This window comes from Thalassophryne amazonica, chromosome 16 (assembly GCF_902500255.1).
Source record: "Thalassophryne amazonica chromosome 16, fThaAma1.1, whole genome shotgun sequence".
NCBI lineage: Eukaryota > Metazoa > Chordata > Actinopteri > Batrachoidiformes > Batrachoididae > Thalassophryne > Thalassophryne amazonica.
The window spans coordinates 65313506-65333668 of NC_047118.1; the positions used below are offsets into that span (position 1 = coordinate 65313506).

General features: G+C 40.2%; 1 protein-coding gene across 3 annotated transcripts in view; it reads left to right on the forward strand.

Moving 5' to 3' along the window:
* Positions 1-20163, forward strand: part of si:ch73-374l24.1 (protein kinase C alpha type) — a 520295-nt gene that overhangs the window by 453501 nt on the left and 46631 nt on the right. For 2 of the 3 annotated variants that reach the window (XM_034189672.1, XM_034189671.1), the window contains 4 exons: positions 1581-1737; positions 1988-2122; positions 10793-10886; positions 12554-12583. In XM_034189672.1, the coding sequence (XP_034045563.1) occupies positions 1581-1737; positions 1988-2122; positions 10793-10886; positions 12554-12583 (416 nt within the window). The remainder of the gene's footprint in view (positions 1-1580; positions 1738-1987; positions 2123-10792; positions 10887-12553; positions 12584-20163) is intronic. The other variant, XM_034189673.1, reaches the window with a different exon arrangement.

Consider the following 20163-nt stretch of genomic DNA (forward strand, 5'->3'; position numbering starts at 1 on the left):
TTTGAGAACCCTCGTTTTTGTGCTTATGTTGTCACAGTTGGCATGTGCACAGCTGGTGCTTGTGCGTGCCATTTCATGCCACTTTGTTTACCTTGCCGGCAGCTCCTCTGTTTTGCAACCTGAGTGATTTTTGTGGGTCAAGAAGAGCTATTTTGTCTGCCTTTTTTCTTGACCATTTCAGTCAAGCTAGTCATCGCATTTTTGAACAGCGTTGCCTTTAACCCCACTGAGTATTGAGGTTTTTTCCTTGTGAGGTGAACTTTTGTTATAAACTCACAGTGACCTCTGCTTCCATTATTATGCATTACTACTGAGTTTGTTTTTTCTGAATTTTTGCTCTTATACTCACAGCACTCTCCACTATGAATCTGAAGAGTTTCCAATAAGATTTTGTTGATTTTTGGTTTTATCCCTTATTGAATGAAAGTCTAACTCCTCAACACTCTGCTCTCTGCATGGGGATTAAATTGTCTGGTTTCTGACATATTCATTCATTCATTCATCTTCTACTGCTTAGTCCAATTAAGGGTCGCGGGGGGCTGGAGCCTATCCCAGCAGTCATAGGGCGTGAGGCGGGGTACACCCAGGACAGGACGCCAGTCTGTCGCAGGGCCACATACAGACAAACAAACACAGACACACCCACACACACACCTACGGACAATTTAAAGATTCCAGTCCACCTAACCCGCATGTCTTTGGATGTGGGAAGAAACCGGAGCACCCGGAGGAAACCCACGCAAACACGGGGAGAACATGCAAACTCCACACAGAAAGGCCACGGGAATTGAACCCACGACCTTCTCGCTGTGAGGCAACAGTGCTAACCACTAAGCCACCGTGCTGCCTGACATATATCAAATCAAATCAATTTTATTTATATAGCGCCAAATCACAACAAACAGTTGCCCCTAAGGCACTTTATATTGTAAGGCAAAAGCCATACAATAATTACAGAAAAACCCAAACGGTTAAAATGACCCCTGTGAGCAAGCACTTGGCGACAGTGGGAAGGAAAAACTCCCTTTTAACAGGAAGATATATATGCTCATACATGTTGCTCATCTCAAGAGAAGGCAAGGAAGCATGACTTCCCATCACCAAAGAAGAAAAAAAAAGTGAAGGAAACAATATTGTGGCTGGTGACAGCATAATGCAATCTACAATCTCACCACTGGATGACACTAAATAAATAAATAGGTAAATATAAATGAATTACAAAAAAGATGCACATTCTTCTCTCCATTCCTCCTTCTCACTATTATTTTGTCTAAAATATTACACAGAAAAAAATACCATCCAGGTTTCTGTGCTGACTAAAAATGTTCCACCTTTGCATATATGTTTTAAAAATGTACAATTTTTGCTTAAAAATTGCTTTCTGATCTTAATTTTTGAGCTCATTTTTATGATGGAGGCAGATTGATTATTTGGCTAATGAGCCATAGTAGCACGTGTTACCGTTTTTCTTTTATTTTATCTTTCTGCCACTGCTGTAATGTTGTGGAGTCATGTATCTATTAAATTGACTGAGGACTCAAACACACATCTTTACATTTTCTGTCCCTGTCTTCCTGCAGTGGGCGAAGCCAGAAACCTCATTCCGATGGATCCAAATGGATTGTCAGACCCTTATGTTAAACTCAAACTCATCCCAGATCCAAAAAATGAGACCAAACAGAAGACCAGAACCATCCGTTCCTCTCTCAACCCCTGCTGGAATGAGTCATTTTACTTGTAAGTCAGTTATCATGCGTGTTACAATTTACATACTTATACATACGTGTGTGTGTGTGTGTGTGTGTGTGTGTGTGTGTGTGTGTGTGTGTGTGTGTGTGTGTGTGTGTGTGTGTGTGTGTGTGTGTGTGTGTGTGTGTGTGTGTGTGTCTGTGTGTGTGTAAAACAAATTTTATGCACTAACAGGCAAACAATCTGTAGATAATCCATGGATAATTCTTTCTTCTCATGCGCATTTGTGTGTGCACAGTAAGCTAAAAGCATCGGACAAGGATCGCCGTCTGTCCATCGAGATTTGGGACTGGGACAGAACCACTCGGAATGACTTCATGGGCTCCATGTCATTTGGTGTGTCTGAGCTGATCAAAGCTTCAACATGTGGATGGTCAGTAATCTGCAGGGCCAAAGCCCATCTCTATTTATAACAATAATTCACAAAGTGCTGTACACATATAGATTTTAGAGCAGTCTCATCCAGTGTGGCACCCAATAGAATACATTCCTCTGCCATGGAGCAACATGCATGCCAGATGCGGATGTTTATTAAGATTTGTAATGTTAAAAGCATACTCAGCTGTGGAGCAAACTAAAGGACTACAAAAACACATCCTGGAGTCATTATCTCAATAAAGACAGATTAATGGTTACCTTTTTAGATGTGGGATTGGACCTAAGGTGGTTACGTGGCATTGTGGATGCAGCAAAGCGCAGCACCGATATATGCTTCCAGAATTGATATGTGTGTGTGTGTGTGTGTGTGTGTGTGTGTGTGTGTGTGTGTGTGTGTGTGTGTGTGTGTGTGTGTGTGTGTGTGTGTGTGTGTGTGTGTGTGTGTGTGTGTGTGTGTGTGTTCACAGCCTACATTGGGAAATGCAGTGTTAGTAGTGACTTACACTTTCACAAAAAAAAGTGCAACTTATACTCCAGTATGACTTACTATATGGGATCTTCCTCTTCACAGTGCATTGTTTTTTTTCCACATGGGACATCTATTCATGACATGACTCGCATTACATTTGCAGACCATTAGGGGAGATTTTGGGGCTTTAATGCAGATCCATTTCAGATCTGCTGTGGCTCCTGAGGAAAGCGGGAAAAGGTGAAGGATGTGTTGACCACATGCATATTTCCAGGTGTTGTGTCATTTCCAGAATAAAGGAGGAAATGCAAGCAAAGTACAATAAATCAGAATATAATTTCTGATTATTCAGGGCAGTTCCACCCTGTTTTTCACATGTACTGTCTGCACAGACGCAAGCATTCACGCCTTAACATTTTGGTTATCTAGGCAGCTGCACTGATGGAGATAAGATAACGGGCCTTACTTAAGGGCATCTCAGTTGTAAGAATGAGGGTGATACATACACATCTCCTCCATTGCACAGTCTGAATCAGCGTCCTTTAGGTCACAATTTTGCTTACAGAACCCCCCACACACACACACACACTCACTCATACATGCAAGTTAAGTATCAATCCGAAGCAGAAATACAGCAAGAGAAAAGCACAGAGAATCTACCTGATGGAACAAATGACTCAAATGTTACCAGAAACATTCACCATATTGGATCAGTCAATAAATTTAATGGAAAATAATGCAATATGTTACACTGAAAGCACACCGTTCTTGTTTATTACTGCCACTTTCTCATTGAAGCTGTCCATGGTGCTGAATTCTCAGTGGAGCCACATTCTGTGCTGAGTATCAGTGGAAATTAATCACTGTTGTAAAGTGTACTCTGACATATCATCACAAAAGCCGTGCTGGAATGTACGTTTATATTGTAAAGAATGTGACTGTGTAGACTTTTGCCTGTTTCTACTTCGACACAAAAGCTTTTATATCAAATGTGTGGACGCACACTATGGAAGGATCAGTGATGTGTGTGTGTGTGTGTGTGTGTGTGTATATATATATATATATATATATATATATATATATATATATATATATATATATATATATATATATATATATATATATATACGAGGTCTGTTAGAAAAGTTTCCGACCTTTTTATTTTTTTCAAAAACTATATGGATTTGAATCATGTGTGCTTGCTTCAGCCAAGCTTGAACCTTCGTGCGCATGTGTGAGTTTTTCACGCCTGTCGGTTGCGTCATTCGCCTGTGGGCAGGCTTTGAGTGAGCACTGGTCCACCCCCCCGTCGGATTTTCATTGTCAGGGAAATGGCTGAGCGACTGCCGCTTTGCTCCATGAAACTTTTTTCAGAAACTGTGTGAGACAGCCAGGTGGAAACCATTCGGAAAATTCAGATGGCTTTTGGTGAAGATTCTATCGACGTCACACAGATTAAGGAGGATTACAACCGGATTAAAGATGGCCCACAGGGGCGGAGAGCGCGCCGCGCTTCGAGCGGCCATCGACAGGCTGAAACGACCAGATCATTTCCAAAGTGAAGGCTGTGTTGATCCGGGACGTCGTGTGACTACCAGAGAAATCGCAGAAAATGTGGACATCAGCACTTTTGCGGCACATTCCACTGTTACAGGAGATTTTGTAATGAAAGACGTGCGGAGAAATTCGTGCGTCGGGACGGAACCGCTCATAGCGCACAACAAAAAACACCTCCGTGTTGGAAACCATTCGGAAGATTCAGACGGCTTTCGGTGGCTTTTCAGTCGATTGAGTATCCGAGAAATTGTGTAACAGCTGGGCATGCCACAACATGTCCTGTGAGACTTCCATCACGGAGGTGTTTTTTGTTATGCACCATGAGCGGCTCCGTCCCTACGCGCAAATTCCTCTGCACGTCTTTCATTACAAAATCTCCTGTAACAGTGGAATGTGCCGCAAGAGTGCTGATGTCCATATTTTCTGCAATTTCTCTGGTAGTTACACGACATCCCGGATCAATACAGCCTTCACTTTGGAAATGATCTGGTCGTTTCAGCCTGTCGATGGCTGCTCGAAGCACGGCGCGCTCTCCGCCGCTGTTGGCCGTCTTTAATCCGGTTGTAATCCTCCTTAATCTGTGTGACATCGATAGAATCTTCACCGAAAGCCATCTGAATTTTCCGAATGGTTTCCACCTGGCTGTCTCACACAGTTTCTGAAAAAATTTCGCTCAGCCATTTCCCTGACAATGAAAATCCGACGAGGGGGCTGGACCAGTGCTCACTCAAAGCCTGCCCACAGGCGAATGACGCATCCGACAAGCGTGAAAAAACTCACGCATGCGCACGAAGGTTCAAGCTTGGCTGATGCAAGCACACATGATTCAAATCCATAGTTTTTGAAAAAATAAAAAGGTCGGATACTTTTCTAACAGACCTCATATATATATATATATATATATATATATATATATATATATATATATATATATATATATATATATATATATATATATATATATATATATATATATATATAGGACTGCTTCACTGCCAGCAAACTTTCAGCGAAGCTGTCCAGCAGCCCGCGCGCATGCTTAGTGGCTCATGCAGCGTTATGCATACACATACACACACAGAGAGACACACAGCTGAGTGATAATTTCAGCCCCACTCATGCACTCGCGTATGTGAGCATGAGGAACAGTGCTGCCTCCCACTGTGGTCCCGTGTTTGCCATCCAGATGTTTGGACATCGGGCAGTCTTCAGCACCTTTTATGGCCATCTGACAGCAGTCTGTGTCATCTAACTGTTGTCTACATGCGTTCTGACATTGCTTACCACGCCTCTTTTCCTCCCGACTGCGTTGGATTATGGCAATACTTGCCGTGTTGGGCTGGTTCCTGCACATTCTTGCTATGTGTGACGGGGGCTTTACTTTTTTAACTTTCTGCAAATAAAACTCATTTATTAAGGATTATAAAATGTTAAAAAGACTAAAGTCAATATTCAGTTTACATCACCTAATATTAACACTAATACAACACTTAACCAGCATTAAATCAAAACTTTATTTAAAAATTTAAAAATCTCACTTCCTTCAGGCCGAAAAATTGGATCAAAAATGTGTCATTTTTGGAAAAAGTATGTAAACCTTTCCCACACTTGATGATGTCATAATGACATCATAAACTGCTTGGGGACCTTTTCAACCACCCTACTACAGTGCATTCGGAAAGTATTCACAGCACTTCACCTTTTCCACATTTTTTTATGTTACATCCTTATTCCAAAATGGAGTTAATTCATTTTTTCCATCAAAATTCTACTCACAACACCCCATAATGACAAAATGAAAAATATTTTTTTGGAATTTTGCAAATTTATCAAAAATAAAATACTAAGAAATCATATGTACATAACTATTCACACGCTTTGCTCAATACTTTGTTGATGCACCTTTGGCAGCAGTTACAGCTTCAAGTCTTCTTGAATATGATCCTACAAGCTTGGTGCACCTGTCTTTGGGTAGTTTTCCCATTCCTCTTTGCAGCACCTCTCAAGCTCCATCAGGTTGGATGGGGACAGTCCCTAACCAATTTCGCACCCTAGGCAAGATTATTAATGGCGCCCCCTCCTCCACTCACCCACATACACACACACAAATTCCACATTTACATACACTCACACAAGAAACTAAATCAATCTGTTTTTAATAGAATAAAATGCAGAACAAGAACAAAATGCAGAACAATAAAAACAGTTAAGAACTAGAAGCACTCAGAGAGCGCAAACCTCTGCCAAGGCCATAGGGTCACTGACGTCACATGGAATACCCTTTAGCAAAGAGACTTATTACATGCCGTTTCACGCATCTACCATAATGTTTCAGATTCAGTGGTTAACCCTCTGGGGTCCGAGGGCATTTTTTGGACAGTTCACTCGCCTGGCATAAATGGTTTATTATTGCTGTTAACAGCTCTCCCTGCATCCCACAATCAAGTTTTATGTCTCTTTTTTCAGGACAACCTGTACCTTCACGCTATATATGCTATTGTTTTATTTTAGAAGTGTAATACAGGTTTACAATCAGAAATAAGAAAGGAAAAAGTAAAGCGGAAAATATTTTTTCACACACATTTATTCAAAACACACAGCAAACTATAATAAACAACTGTTTTGACACTTTATAAAGGTAATTTGGGCTCTTGTGTGAAAGACTGTACAACAAAAAGGTTCAAACAATAAACACAAATGCACATTTTGAACAATATATACAAAATAGTCTATGCGTTGTGTTTCTCTTCATCTCAATGCAATTTCTGTTTGCTATTACACAAAGGTCACATCACAAACTTCTACTATGAAGTTGACTGTGTGTTTGTTCTCTCCTGCTGTGAAAGCAACATTCACACTTCGAGGCTCATTCAGTTTGTGGAGTGGCCCCTCCCCCTTGCTCCATTGATATGGTAAACAGTGCTTTACACTGGAGTGAGAGAGCTTGCCACAGGCTTATCCAGTAACATTCACAGGAAAACTAGTGGAGCAATCCTGATACTTGCACACTGTTTGAGCACGTGAGATTGTATGAGAGGCTCTCCGTCTGCTCACTTTTACTTTCACTGTGCATAATGGCGCAGGGTGCATTGGAGCAGCTAGGGCTATTCAAATGGGCCAACTAGTAACACATCACTCCTAAAAACAATCTTTGGTGTGTCACGTGAGGTGAATCTGCCCTACGATTGGATTTTGGAAAACCGTGTGACGGTGAACCAATTCCGATTGGACACTCACATTGTTCACGTCATCACACAGCTTCTATGAGGAATACAAAGATGGTGGACGGTGGCTTGAAAGTCCGCGGAGTTAACTTTTCAGCCAAAAAAAAAAGTAAGTTTCTATCTCATATCATTAAAAAGTTATTTATAATTTAGTAAAGCTTGGTCTCAGCCATCATATACGATGGCGTTGGCCCCAGAGGGTTAAACCCTTAGATCTTCAGCAAATGTATTTATAAATAGAAAATGCATGAACTACACAAGTTTTTTTGTATTTTCTAATAACAAGTTTATTCAGTGAGGAGAAACAAATGCTAAATTATTGTTGTGTCGTAACTTAATTTTTGGTCAGCCTTTGTGACCCGTCTTCATGAAGTTAGATGCAAAAATGTTGAAATTGGCCCTATCCTGCAATGATAAAGAATCCTTAAAAAAATTACGGATCATTACCAAAATTTAATGACTTCTAAGGTAGGCCAAGATACACCCCTGGTAAAAATTTCATTGAAATCCGTTGAGGATTTTTTGAGTAATCCTGCTAACAAACCAACAACCAATAAACAAACGGATGCGACCGAAAACATAACCTCCTTGGCAGAGGTAACAAATAGAACAAATTAGAAACCTTGCAGCTACAAACCTAAAAACCATCTCCTCAAAATAGTATCTGAACAGAGGAGTATGTGACACCATTAGGTGCTTATTCTGCAGTATATAGACACTGCCACGTGGTGGTGCCAGTGTCCCAGTGGATTTGAGGTGGTTACTTTATGATGTTTGTGCTTGGTTTGTGCTCTGACATGCCCTGTTAATTGTTAATTGTGGGACCTTATATGTAGACATGTGTGTGACTTTCCAAATCATTTCCAGTCAACTGAATTTACCCCTGGTGGACTACACTTAAGCTGTAGAAACATCTCAAGAATGATCAGTAGAATCAGGATGCACCGAAAAAAAAAATCTGCCCTTCCTCATGACTTTTTTCTGATGTCAAGGATGATAAACTAATGTTGATAACTAATTTGAAGCTAAACTAATAAACTCATTTTTATGGGGCCTTAAACTGTCGAAATATCTCAAGGATGATCAGTGGAAACAAGTTGCTCCTGAGCTGTGAATACTTATTTACGTGTGATTTCTTTGTTATTATTGTTTTTAAATACATTTGTAAAAATCTCAAACAAAAACTTTTTTACATTGTAATTATGGGGTATTGTGTATAGAAACAAATGAATTTCATCCACTGTGGAAAAGTGAAGCATTGTGAATACTTTCTGGATGCACTTTCAGATGTGTGGTTGCAAAAGACTGCATTTGTCATAGTTCTTCAGTATTAATCATTACAATATGGGTAATTTTGCTGTCATCCGCCCCTCTGTACAAATGTATCAATGTATGCATCTTGCATCTAGCATTGATCAGGCTATATACAGTAAGGTTCAGAATAATAGTAGTGCTATGTGACTAAAAAGATTAATCCAGGTTTTGAGTATATTTCTTACTGTTACATGGGAAACAAGGTACCAGTAGATTCAGTAGATTCTCACAAATCCAACAAGACCAAGCATTCATGATATGCACACTCTTAAGGCTATGAAATTGGGCTATTAGTAAAAAAAAGTAGAAAAGGGGGTGTTCACAATAATAGTAGCATCTACTGTTGACGCTACAAACTCAAAACTATTATTTCAAACTGCTTTTTTAGCAATCCTGTGAATCACTAAACTAGTATTTAGTTGTAAAACCACAGTTTTTCATGATTTCTTCACATCTGCGAGACATTAATTTTGGTGGTGTGGAACTAAGATTTTGCTTGTTTACTAGTGTGCTTGGGGTCATTTTCTTGTTGAAACACCCATTTCAAGGGCATGTCCTCTTCAGCATAAGGCAACATGACCTCTTCAAGTATTTTGACATATCCAAACTGATCCATGATACCTGGTATGCGAAAAATAGGCCCAGCACCATAGTAGGAGAAACATGCCCATATCATGATGCTTGCACCACCATGCTTCACTGTCTTCACTGTAAACTGTGGCTTGAATTCAGTGTTTTGGGGTTGTCTCACAAACTGTCTGCGGCCCTTGGACCCAAAAAGAACAATTTTACTCTTATCAGTCCACAAAATATTCCTCCATTTCTCTTTAGGCCAGTTGATGGCAAATTGTAACCTCTTCTGCACGTCTTTTATTTAACAGAGGGACTTGGTGGGGGATTCTTGCAAATAAATTAGCTTCACACAGGCATCTTCTAACTGTCACAGCACTTACAGGTAGCTCCAGACTGTCTTTGATCATCCTCGAACTGATCAATGGGTGAGCCTTTGCCATTCTGGTTATTCTTCTATCCATTTTGATGGTTGTTTTCTATTTTTTCCATGCGTCTTTGTCTCGTTTTTGTCCATTTTTAAAGCATTGGAGATCATTGTAGATGAACAGCCTATAATTTTTTTGCACCTGCATATAAGTTTTCCCCTCTCCAATCAACTTTTTAATCAAACTACGCTGTTCTTCTGAACAATGTCTTGAATGTCCCATTTTCCTCAGGCTTTCAAAGAGAAAAGCATGTTCAACAGGTGCTGGCTTCATCCTTAAATAGGGGACACCTGATTTACACCTGTTTGTTCCACAAAATTGACGAACTCATTGACTGAATGCCACACTACTGTTATTGTGAACACCCCCTTTTCTACTTTTTTTTAGTAATAGCCCAATTTCATAGCCTTAAGAGTGTGCATATCATGAATGCTTGGTCTTGTTGGATTTGTGAGAATCTACTGAATCTACTGGTACCTTGTTTCCCATATAACAATAAGAAATATACTCAAAACCTGGATTAATCTTTTTAGTCACATAGCACTACTATTATTCTGAATACTACTGTATGGGATTCTGGCAAACCATCCACCGTACTACAAACAGTAAAATTTAAATTACAATATGGGTCATTTTGCTGTCAACCTCCCCTTGTATGTATATATGTATGTATCTAACAGTGATCATTGACTGGGTTATATACTGTATAGTGCCCTGGCATAGTTTTTTAAACTGATTATCTGATTTGATTTCTTGATTGTTTAAGTATGTAATTGTCTCACAAAGGGGGAGGTCTCAAATCCACAGAGAGTCAGTGCAGCTAGTGCGTCAGATATAGCTGCACTCTGTAGGAGTTCACAAACTTTAGCCAACAAGTCCTTCAATACAACAGTCATGTCACGAGAATAATAGATTTTTTTTCTCAGATTTCACAGTATGAAAACAACTTCACAGTATGAGCAAAGTGGTGCAGAGATTTAATGATTTATAACCATGTGGGTGTCGAGGAAGGCATTAATGGATTTTTTATGACGGAGCGCTTGAAAGATGAAAGTGCTTATTTGTTATGGGAAGTGTATCATATTTATTTATTGATCTCTCAGGTATAAGCTGCTGAACCAAGAAGAGGGTGAGTATTACAGTGTGCCCATTCCTGAGGAGGACAGTGTGGACCTGGAGCTTCGAGAGAAGTTTGAGGTGAGGACAGTCAATAGAATAAAATGCACGTAATCATTTTGTTCCACTCCCCTGTCACTATGGTAACCTCATCTTCTTGTGGTGTTCACGATGTGTGCCGGAGGGGATATTGCTTTCTCTTGGCATGAAACTAAATCGCCTCCTTTAACAGGATTTTCAAAGAGAAATAGAGATGTTTCTGAAGCTCTTAGGTTTTGTTTTTGTGAATATACTTACAGTAGAGCTTCCAATAATGCTCACATGCAGGATTCAGACTCGGAGTCAAGGTGTAAAAAGTTTCACATCAAAAATACAAACTGCACAGAGAGACTGAACAAAAAGGAGCATGTCTCTGATGCTGTGTAAGAAAAGGAGCATGATATAGAGGAGCATAGAAGCCAAAGTAAGACTTGTGAGTATTAATGTCAGAAAGTTTAAACTAAGGTGCCAAAGCAGAAAAAATGGGATGAAAATCTGAACCTGAACCTTAACAGTATCTGTCATCTCCAGAACAACTGAGTATTGTATATTTTAAAGACATTTTTAATGACAAGCTTGCAAGATACAGAAATGATTTATGTTAAGAGGCTCTTGAGTTGGAAGTATTGTATTGTGAGTTATTTAGTGTGCAAAAGAAAAATAAAATCTAATTACCTCCACCAAGGAAATAATGTTTCACTGCCTTTTTTTTTTTTTTTTTTGGTCGGTCCTATATTCTGGATCTGAGATCCAGAACAATGTTTGGCACAAAGCAACATCTAGCTCAACAAACTGTGGTATTGTTGTGTCAAATTGTTCAAGAACATATTTTGAATGCAGGATCCAGAACATGTTTTAAGCATTGAAGAAAATTTAACTAAAAATTATATTAAAAAGGATCTTTGATTTAAAAAATTTTGTGAGCAAGCTGGATAATGTCCTAGGAAATAATTTATGCAATAAGTCAATCTGAAGCATATTCTGGATCCGGGATCCAGAAAGATGTTATTTTTTAATGGATTTTGATGAAATTTTCTGAACATATAACGTAGAAAAATTCTTTGGAAACAAAGCTTGATGATTGATGATAAATGCAAGTGAAAGTAAATATTTTGCTCATGGGGAATATGTGGCTTTGGCAGAGGTGTGTGCTCTCTGAGTGCCTGCTAGTTTTGAGGAAGCATTTATAGTATCTGTCACTCTGTTTTTCTGCAGTCTGGCATAGACGTGTGTCTGAAATAAATCACGCAGTTCCACATGATTATCATGCATTTGAACTCCGGTTTGAGTTGTTGACAGTGCAACACAAAATACATGAAAATTTGCAAATGAGACTCAAGCAAAGAAATGTAAAAAGAAAGCCAGCTTATGTTTTAACTGAAGATCAAAGCTGCATGTGTGTGAATGCAAACATATTAATTCTGAGGATAACTAGCAGCTCATGTAACACTGTTGCTGTTTTTTTTTTCTTTACTGTATCTCTGCAAAATACTGAACTGAACTTTGCCCTGAGGCGCGTGTCTTGATGCAACTGTGTAGTTGCCATAGAGATGAAGATGTAAAGAGAATTTTTTTCCTCAGTGGAGTCATGGTTACATACTTAATGATTTAAACTCACTGAGTCTGTGTCCACATGTTTTCTTCCTTTTTTGTCACCATATGAGCTGTTGTGTGACTGTACTAATGAGTGAGTTTCTTGTCTTTTGTAGGCCTGCCAGTTAAATATCCACAGCCTGAAGGTAGCTCTTCTGCCTGCTCGCTCTCCTCTCTGCTAGCGCGTGCTGCTTGCATCACACTGACTTAACTTGTTAGGATTGTTTGTGGATCTCGACTGGGCTTCCACAAACCAATCTGATTTACTAACAAAGGCTCTCAGCGGCATTAAGCTGAAACAGCCCAGTTTGCTTGCTGTAACACACAGACACATATTATATTAAGGTTTTTTTTTTTTCCATTCACACTTTTAAATTCTTCAGCTCCTTTCAAATCTTGCCTATGAGGTATTCAAAGTAACACAATAACTGAATTAAAATATATATTATACAGCACTGTGCAATTATTTAAGCACTGTAGAATTTTTGATCCAAATGCAATGAGAAAAGGTGATTCATGTTTTGTGTTTGTTTTTTGTTTGGAATTCAACAGAAATGTGATTTGAAATGTGTAAACATTCCTGTTCTTAATAAAATCAAAGTGCCGATTGTTTTCTGTTTGATGAAGAAGCCAATCGGTTATGCTACAAACCACATTTTTAAATAAATATATGATTTGAAGCCTTTTGTAGGTGTGCTGCCTGCTATATGACATCACAAAGACAGTTGCTGATAATCACGACTGTAAAATCCTGATTAAAAACAGCTAATTTTCTTATATGCTGCAAGAAATCATCAAAAAGAAATTATGCATTTTTAAAAGTGAAAGTGAACAAACATTTTACTTTTGTTTTATTTATGCAAATTAGACATTTAGTCATTTTTATTAGTTGCACAATGCTGTATATTTTATGTAATTGGAATACATTGTAGAACGCACTGGTGCAACATACTTGCACCCCTGGATAATATATCTGTGAGTGATTGTTAAAATTGAATGGGCAGCCCCCAGCCATGAGTGACAACTTGTGGCTTTAAGCAGAGGTGTAAATCAATAAAGAAGTTGTTAAATTAAAAATAAAATGAAATAGGGCATAAATAAATGTAAAATGTGTTTAAAATAGATAAATTCAATTAAAATGATATACATGGGAAGAAATCTTTATACAGAAATAAATTGATGATTTTTATTAAATTGTGGGGCTTTGAATACTCCAGATGTACTCATGCAAGCAATTAACATAATTATCAAATTATTCATTTGGAGGATTTTGCACCTTCTCCTACAAAGGTCAAACATTCAAATGTGACCTTTGGAGCATTTGCGTCTACTCGCTATCTTTATGGAATAAATGGGACAGCAGCTGGTTTTCATCCAGCACAAACTGCAGCATCCTCTTTGAAGCAGAAGCCTTCGTGATCATTGTAAATGTGTTGATGAGTGTTAAAAAATTAAATACAAAAAAAGGAATTACAGGCAAAAGGCAACATTCGCTGTTGTTTTTGTAGTTTGTAACTGTGCTTATGCTGTCAGTATATCAACATATGTAAATGCACAGAAACACCACAAAGCATTATTGTTAGTAAATTTTGAAGCCTCTGGCAGTGACATCATCCTCATCAGCCAAAATGCACTGCCATTGGCTGAGAAAGCCTCCCACCTGCTCCTCATTGACTGACAGGGTTCACAGCCCGCCCTCTACTAGTCTGTTAGACTATAGAAGGCCGTTAAGACATTAATCATGGACCAGCATTCACCTATACACATTATCATTGCTAATTCCACACTTTCTGCATGTACTGCAAAGTACTTGCCAACTACAGTATATGCACTGTAAAATACACTATTTATATGAATTGTAAAGTGCACACTGTCTGTGTGTGCTGTAAACACAATCTGTATGTGATTTAAAGTACACACTGGATGGACTGTAAAGCATCAATAACTGTATGTGCGATAATGTAAACTGTATTTACTGTATATTATACACAGTGTATGCACTTTAAAGTAGGGCTGGGACAATTAATGAAAATCATTAGTTGACTAGTCAGGTACCATTAATCATTGACTAAATCATTAGTCGGCAATTAAATTTGACATTGAATGAATTAAGCCCATTTGGAATCTTCATGGTGAAACTCAAATGTGACATTTATTTTTAAAATATAAGCACAAAATCACAAATACAAAAAAACAGCATTAACGTGAAGACAAGACCAGCATTCTACTACTACTAGGCACAGACTACCCGCTTGAGCTGACTAATTCACCTGCCGAGGTTCACACACTTTCTTCACTGAGTGAAGGAAGCAGTGGCAGCTCCAGCAGGTCTGTTCTTTTAAGTGTTAAATGAACTTAATAAATCACTTTCGACCAGTCGACTAATAAATAATAGTTGACTAGTTTGAAGTTGGGTAGTTGTAGTTGACTATTACGATTAGTTGTCCCATCCCTACTTTAAAGCACACACTGTGTGTAAGTATGCAAGTCCCGCTGGCTGCTTCCTTGTTTTCACTCTGGGTCACCACAGCAGATCCGAGGTACATACACTGTAAAGTACACACTATTTGTATTTTCTGTAAGGTATTTGTATGTACTGTAAGGTACACACTATCTGTATGTACAGTACGAGGTCTGTCAGAAAAGTATCAGACCTTTTTATTTTTTGCAAAAACCATATGGATTTGAATCCCATGTGATTGCATCAGCCAAGCTTGAACCTTCGTGCGCATGCGTGAGTTTTTTCACGCCTGTCGGTTGCGTCATTCGCCTGTGAGCAGGCTTTGTGTGAGCAGTGGTCCACCCCTCTCATCGGATTTTTATTGCGAATAAATGTCTGAACGATTTGGAGCTTTGCTGCATCAATTTTTTCCAGAAACTGTGAGAGACCTCCAGGTGGACACCATTCGGAAAATTCAGATGGCTTTCAGGGACCATTTTATGGGGATTACACAGGTTAAGGAGTGCTCCAGCCGGTTTAAAGACCGCCCGCAGCATCTGAGAGCGCGGCGCACTCCGAGCGCCGATCGGCAGGCTGACACCCCACTGAAACAACCAGATCATTTCCAACGTGAAGGCTTTGTTGATCCGGGACGTCGTCTGACTTCCACAAAAAAGGCAGAAGACGTGGACATCAGCACTTTTTTGGCACATTCCACTGTTACAGGAGTTATTTTCATGGAAAGAGAAGCAGAGGGATGCGCCACCGTGCCGCTCATGGCGCGGGACAAAACCACCTCCGTGTTGGTCTCACAGGACGGCTTTGAGATGGATTTCAGATGGCTTTCGGTGGCTTTTCAGTCGTGTGAATATCCCAGAAATTGTGCATGAGCTGGACATGCCCCAACATGTCCTGTGGGGCTTCATCACGGCGTTGCTTTGCGCCATGCGGAATTCCTCCGCATGTCTGTCTCAATGTGCCGAAAAAGTGCTGATGTCCACGTCTTCCGCAATTCCTGTGCTAGTCAGAGGATGTCCCGGATAAAACACAGTGTCCAGTTTAGAAATGAACGGCACATTCCACTGTTACAGGAGTTTTTGTCATGGAAAGAGGAGCGGAGGAATTCCGCGCATTGCGGCAGAGCCGCATGGCGCAAAGCAACGCCGTGATGAAGCCTCACAGGGCATGTTGGGGCATGTCCAGCTCATGCACAATTTCTCCGATAGTCACACGACTAAAAAGTCACCGACAGCCGTCTGAAATCCATCTCAAAGCCGTCCTGTGAGACCAACACAGAGGTGGTTTTGTCAAGCTTGGCTGATGCAATCACACGTGATTCAAATCCACATGGTTTTTGCAAAAAATAAAAAGGTCTGATACTTTTCTGACAAACCTTGTATATTGTATCACCAGTTCTACAGCTTCATGATGAAGTGGTATAGAGGAGGATTTTCTTCAAAAGAAGACCTGAAAGTTCAGCTACAATTTTCCAGTCGATACATCTGAGATGCAAGCCTGGATTTGATCTGTTTTGGTGAAAGAAAATCCTTCTCCGGTCAACTCCACCATGAAGCTAAAGTAGTGATGCGAAATGCAAAGCTTGCACTCTGCACAATTTCTAAACCACACCCACAGAAGCCTATTACTTCTTCTGGATTGCCAGGGTGTCTTGGTGGCTTTCCTCACTCTTCTCCTTCTCACTCAGTTTTTGAGAACTGTCTACTCCACACAGATTTACCATAGTGTGCCATACTGTTTGTATTTCTTTGTAATTGGTGTAAATAAAGTCCAAGACATATTCGCTTGCAGCTTTACCATCAGAGAGCCTCGTCCACAAAAGACTCCAAGCTTTCATTGATGTTAAAGGGGGCAAAACACTGTATTAAGAACTGGGGTATGTAAACTTTTGATCAAGGTCATTTGGGTAGTTTCTATTGTCATTATGATTTTAAAGGAGTAAATACAGTTGTTTGACAATAAATTAATTCACCCAACCACTAACCATGAGTGTTAAAAAGCTTGTGTCATCATTCATATTCTCTGGAAAATGGCCAAAAAAAAAAAATCAAAAATCAAAAAGTCTGCCAGGGTATATAAACTTTTGAGCACAACTGTGTATATATACACACACACTGCTGTGAAAAAGTTAGTCCCACCTTGAGCTTTTACATGTTCAAATTTTTTTAGGACATCAAAAGACAAAAAAGAAATTCAGGTTTCATAAATATTAAAATTTATCTTTAAAATTTCTGAAAATTATGCCCTTCAAACTGTCCAGGAAAGCATAAGGAGAAAGAGGTTGGCAAAAAAAAGAATTGGGATAGTCGGAGAGATAAAGAAAATAGACAGGAGTACAAGGAGATGCAGCATAAGGCGAAAAGAGCAGTGACGTAAGTGAAGAAAAAGGCATTTAGTGAGCTGTGCAAGAAGCTGAACAGTAAGGGCCCCTTCACACATAACTTACTTGAAGCTGTCTTGCGCACAATGGAGGAATTGCATGCCATTCGTGAAAAATCAGAGCTGCCTCAAACATCCCGTACACCTGTCGCTACAACTATTCGCACACACCAGTGGCCGAAAGACAGAGTGTGCCCTGTGAGAGCCCATTTGATCCCTCTCGCAGCAGGTGTCAGCCAAATTCCACGTGACACTCACAAACATCCAACACCGCTCGCTGGCCACTTAGAAAATGTGTGGCCATTCACGCTGTCAGCATGAATATAGTGAGCTGACAGTGAAATTTGTCAAAGTGCCCACACGAGTGTAGTATGCGCATATGTCACCCCCCCCCCCCCCCCCCCCCCCCCCCCCCCACACACACACACACACACACACACAAACACACATATGTGGCATATGGGGGAAGTGTACACTTGTATGACATGCAGATATGTATTAACAGACATGATCACATTGGGGCCAGACAGCCATCTCTGAGCGCACACAGCCGGGCTTCAGCTGCCGCACATAGCGCATGTTGGCAGGCTGCTCCATGTAAAACGGATGGTCAGATCACGCAGCATGCGATCTGAATGTCACACGTGCCTGGCCCAACACACGTCTGGCAGAACACGCACACCACAGGAGTATGACAATATGACAAGCCAACAGCACCATAAATATGCCACTTTCAGTCATGTATCACCAAAATTATGCTGTAACAAACGCAGTTTTGTCAGTTATTACGCTTTTTTCTCTTTTTTTATGAAATATGTTTATCTTCTTGTTGATTTTAGCCATTTTATGCTCATGTTATAAGACAGTGATTGTAGTGTAGTGGTAAAGTTTCCGTCTGGTAATCTGAACTTTTGTAAATTTCAGGTTTGAATCCCGTGAGTGGCGTTTATTTTTTTTATTTAACCAGGGTTATTTAACTGCAGGGTTCTGTATTGTGTCCCCTTTTATTTATTCTTTATACCAACCCAGTGATATTCACTAATTATACTGCTGTTTTTTATTTTATTTTTCTCCACATCAGCGGTGCAATGTGGTGCAGATGCTTGCACTATGTTCCTGCACGCGCATGGTGGTTCATGGTTCCCCATTTCGTGTTTGGTTCGTGGATTTTCTTCTGGTTTCTGCGTCTTTCGTATTATACTCAACAAAAATATAAACGCAACACTTTTGGTTTTGCTCCCATTTTGTATGAGATGAACGCAAAGATCTAAAACTTTTTCCACATATACAATATCATCATTTCCCTCAAATACTGTGCACAAACCAGTCTAAATCTGTGATATTGAGCACTTCTCCTTTGCTGAGATAATCCATCCCACCTCACAGGTGTGCCATACCAAGATGCTGATTAGACACCATGATTAGTGCACAGGTGTGCCTTAGACTGCCCACAATAAAAGGCCACTCTGAAAGGTGCAGTTTTATCACACAGCACAATGCCACAGATGTCGCAAGATTTGAGGGAGCGTGCAATTGGCATGCTGACAGCAGGAATGTCAACCAGAACTGTTGCTCGTGTATTGAATGTTCATTTCTCTACCATAAGCCGTCTCCAAAGGCGTTTCAGAGAATTTGGCAGTACATCCAACCAGCCTCACAACCGCAGACCACATGTAACCACACCAGCCCAGGACCTCCACATCCAGCATGTTCACCTCCAAGATCGTCTGAGACCAGCCACTCGGACAGCTGCTGGAACAATCGGTTTGCATAACCAAAGAATTTCTGCACAAACTGTCAGAAACTGTCTCAGGGAAGCTCATCTGCATGCTCGTCGTCCTCATCGGGGTCTTGACCTGACTCCAGTTCGTCGTTGTAACCGATTTGAGTGGGCAAATGCTCACATTTGCTGCCGTTTGGCACGTTGGAGAGGTGTTCTCTTCACGGATGATGCGAAGGAGATGTGTTGCACTGCATGAGGCAAATGGTGGTCACACCAGATACTGACTGGTATCCCCCCCCCCAATAAAACAAAACTGCACCTTTCAGAGTGGCCTTTTATTGTGGGCAGTCTAAGGCACACCTGTGCACTAATCATGGTGTCTAATCAGCATCTTGGTATGGCACACCTGTGAGGTGGGATGGATTATCTCAGCAAAGGAGAAGTGCTCAATATCACAGATTTAGACTGGTTTGTGCACAGTATTTGAGGGAAATGATGATATTGTGTATGTGGAAAAAGTTTTAGATCGTTGAGTTAATCTCATACAAAATGGGAGAAAACCAAAAGTGTTGCGTTTATATTTTTGTTTGAAGGGGCCCTAAGGAAGGAGAAAAGAAATTGTATCGATTGGCCAGACACAGGGACTGAGCTGGAAAGGATGTGCAACAGGTTAGGGTGGTAAAAGATGCAGATGGTAATGTGCTGACAAGCGATGAGAATGTGGAGGGAATATTTTGTGGAGCTAATGAATGAAGAAAATGAGAGAGAGACAAAAGGCTGGATGATGTGGTGTGCGTAAATCAGAAAGTGCAAGAGATTATTAAGAATGAAGTGAGGGCAGCTATGAAGAGGATGAAGAGTGGAAAGGCAGTTGGTCCAGATGACATTCTGGTGGAGGCATGGAAATGTCTAGGAGAGATGGCAGTGGAGTTTCTAACCAGGTTGTATAATAAAAACTTGGAAAGTGAGAGGATGCCTGAGGAGTGGAGACGAAGTGTGCTGGTTCCTATTTTTAAGAACAAAGGTGATGTGCAGAGCTGCAGTAACTACAGAGGCATAAAGTTGATTGGCCACAGTATGAAATTATGGGAAAGAGTAGTAGAAGCGAGGCTGACAAAACAAGTGAAGATCTGTGAGCAGCAATATGGTTTCATGCAGAGAAAGAG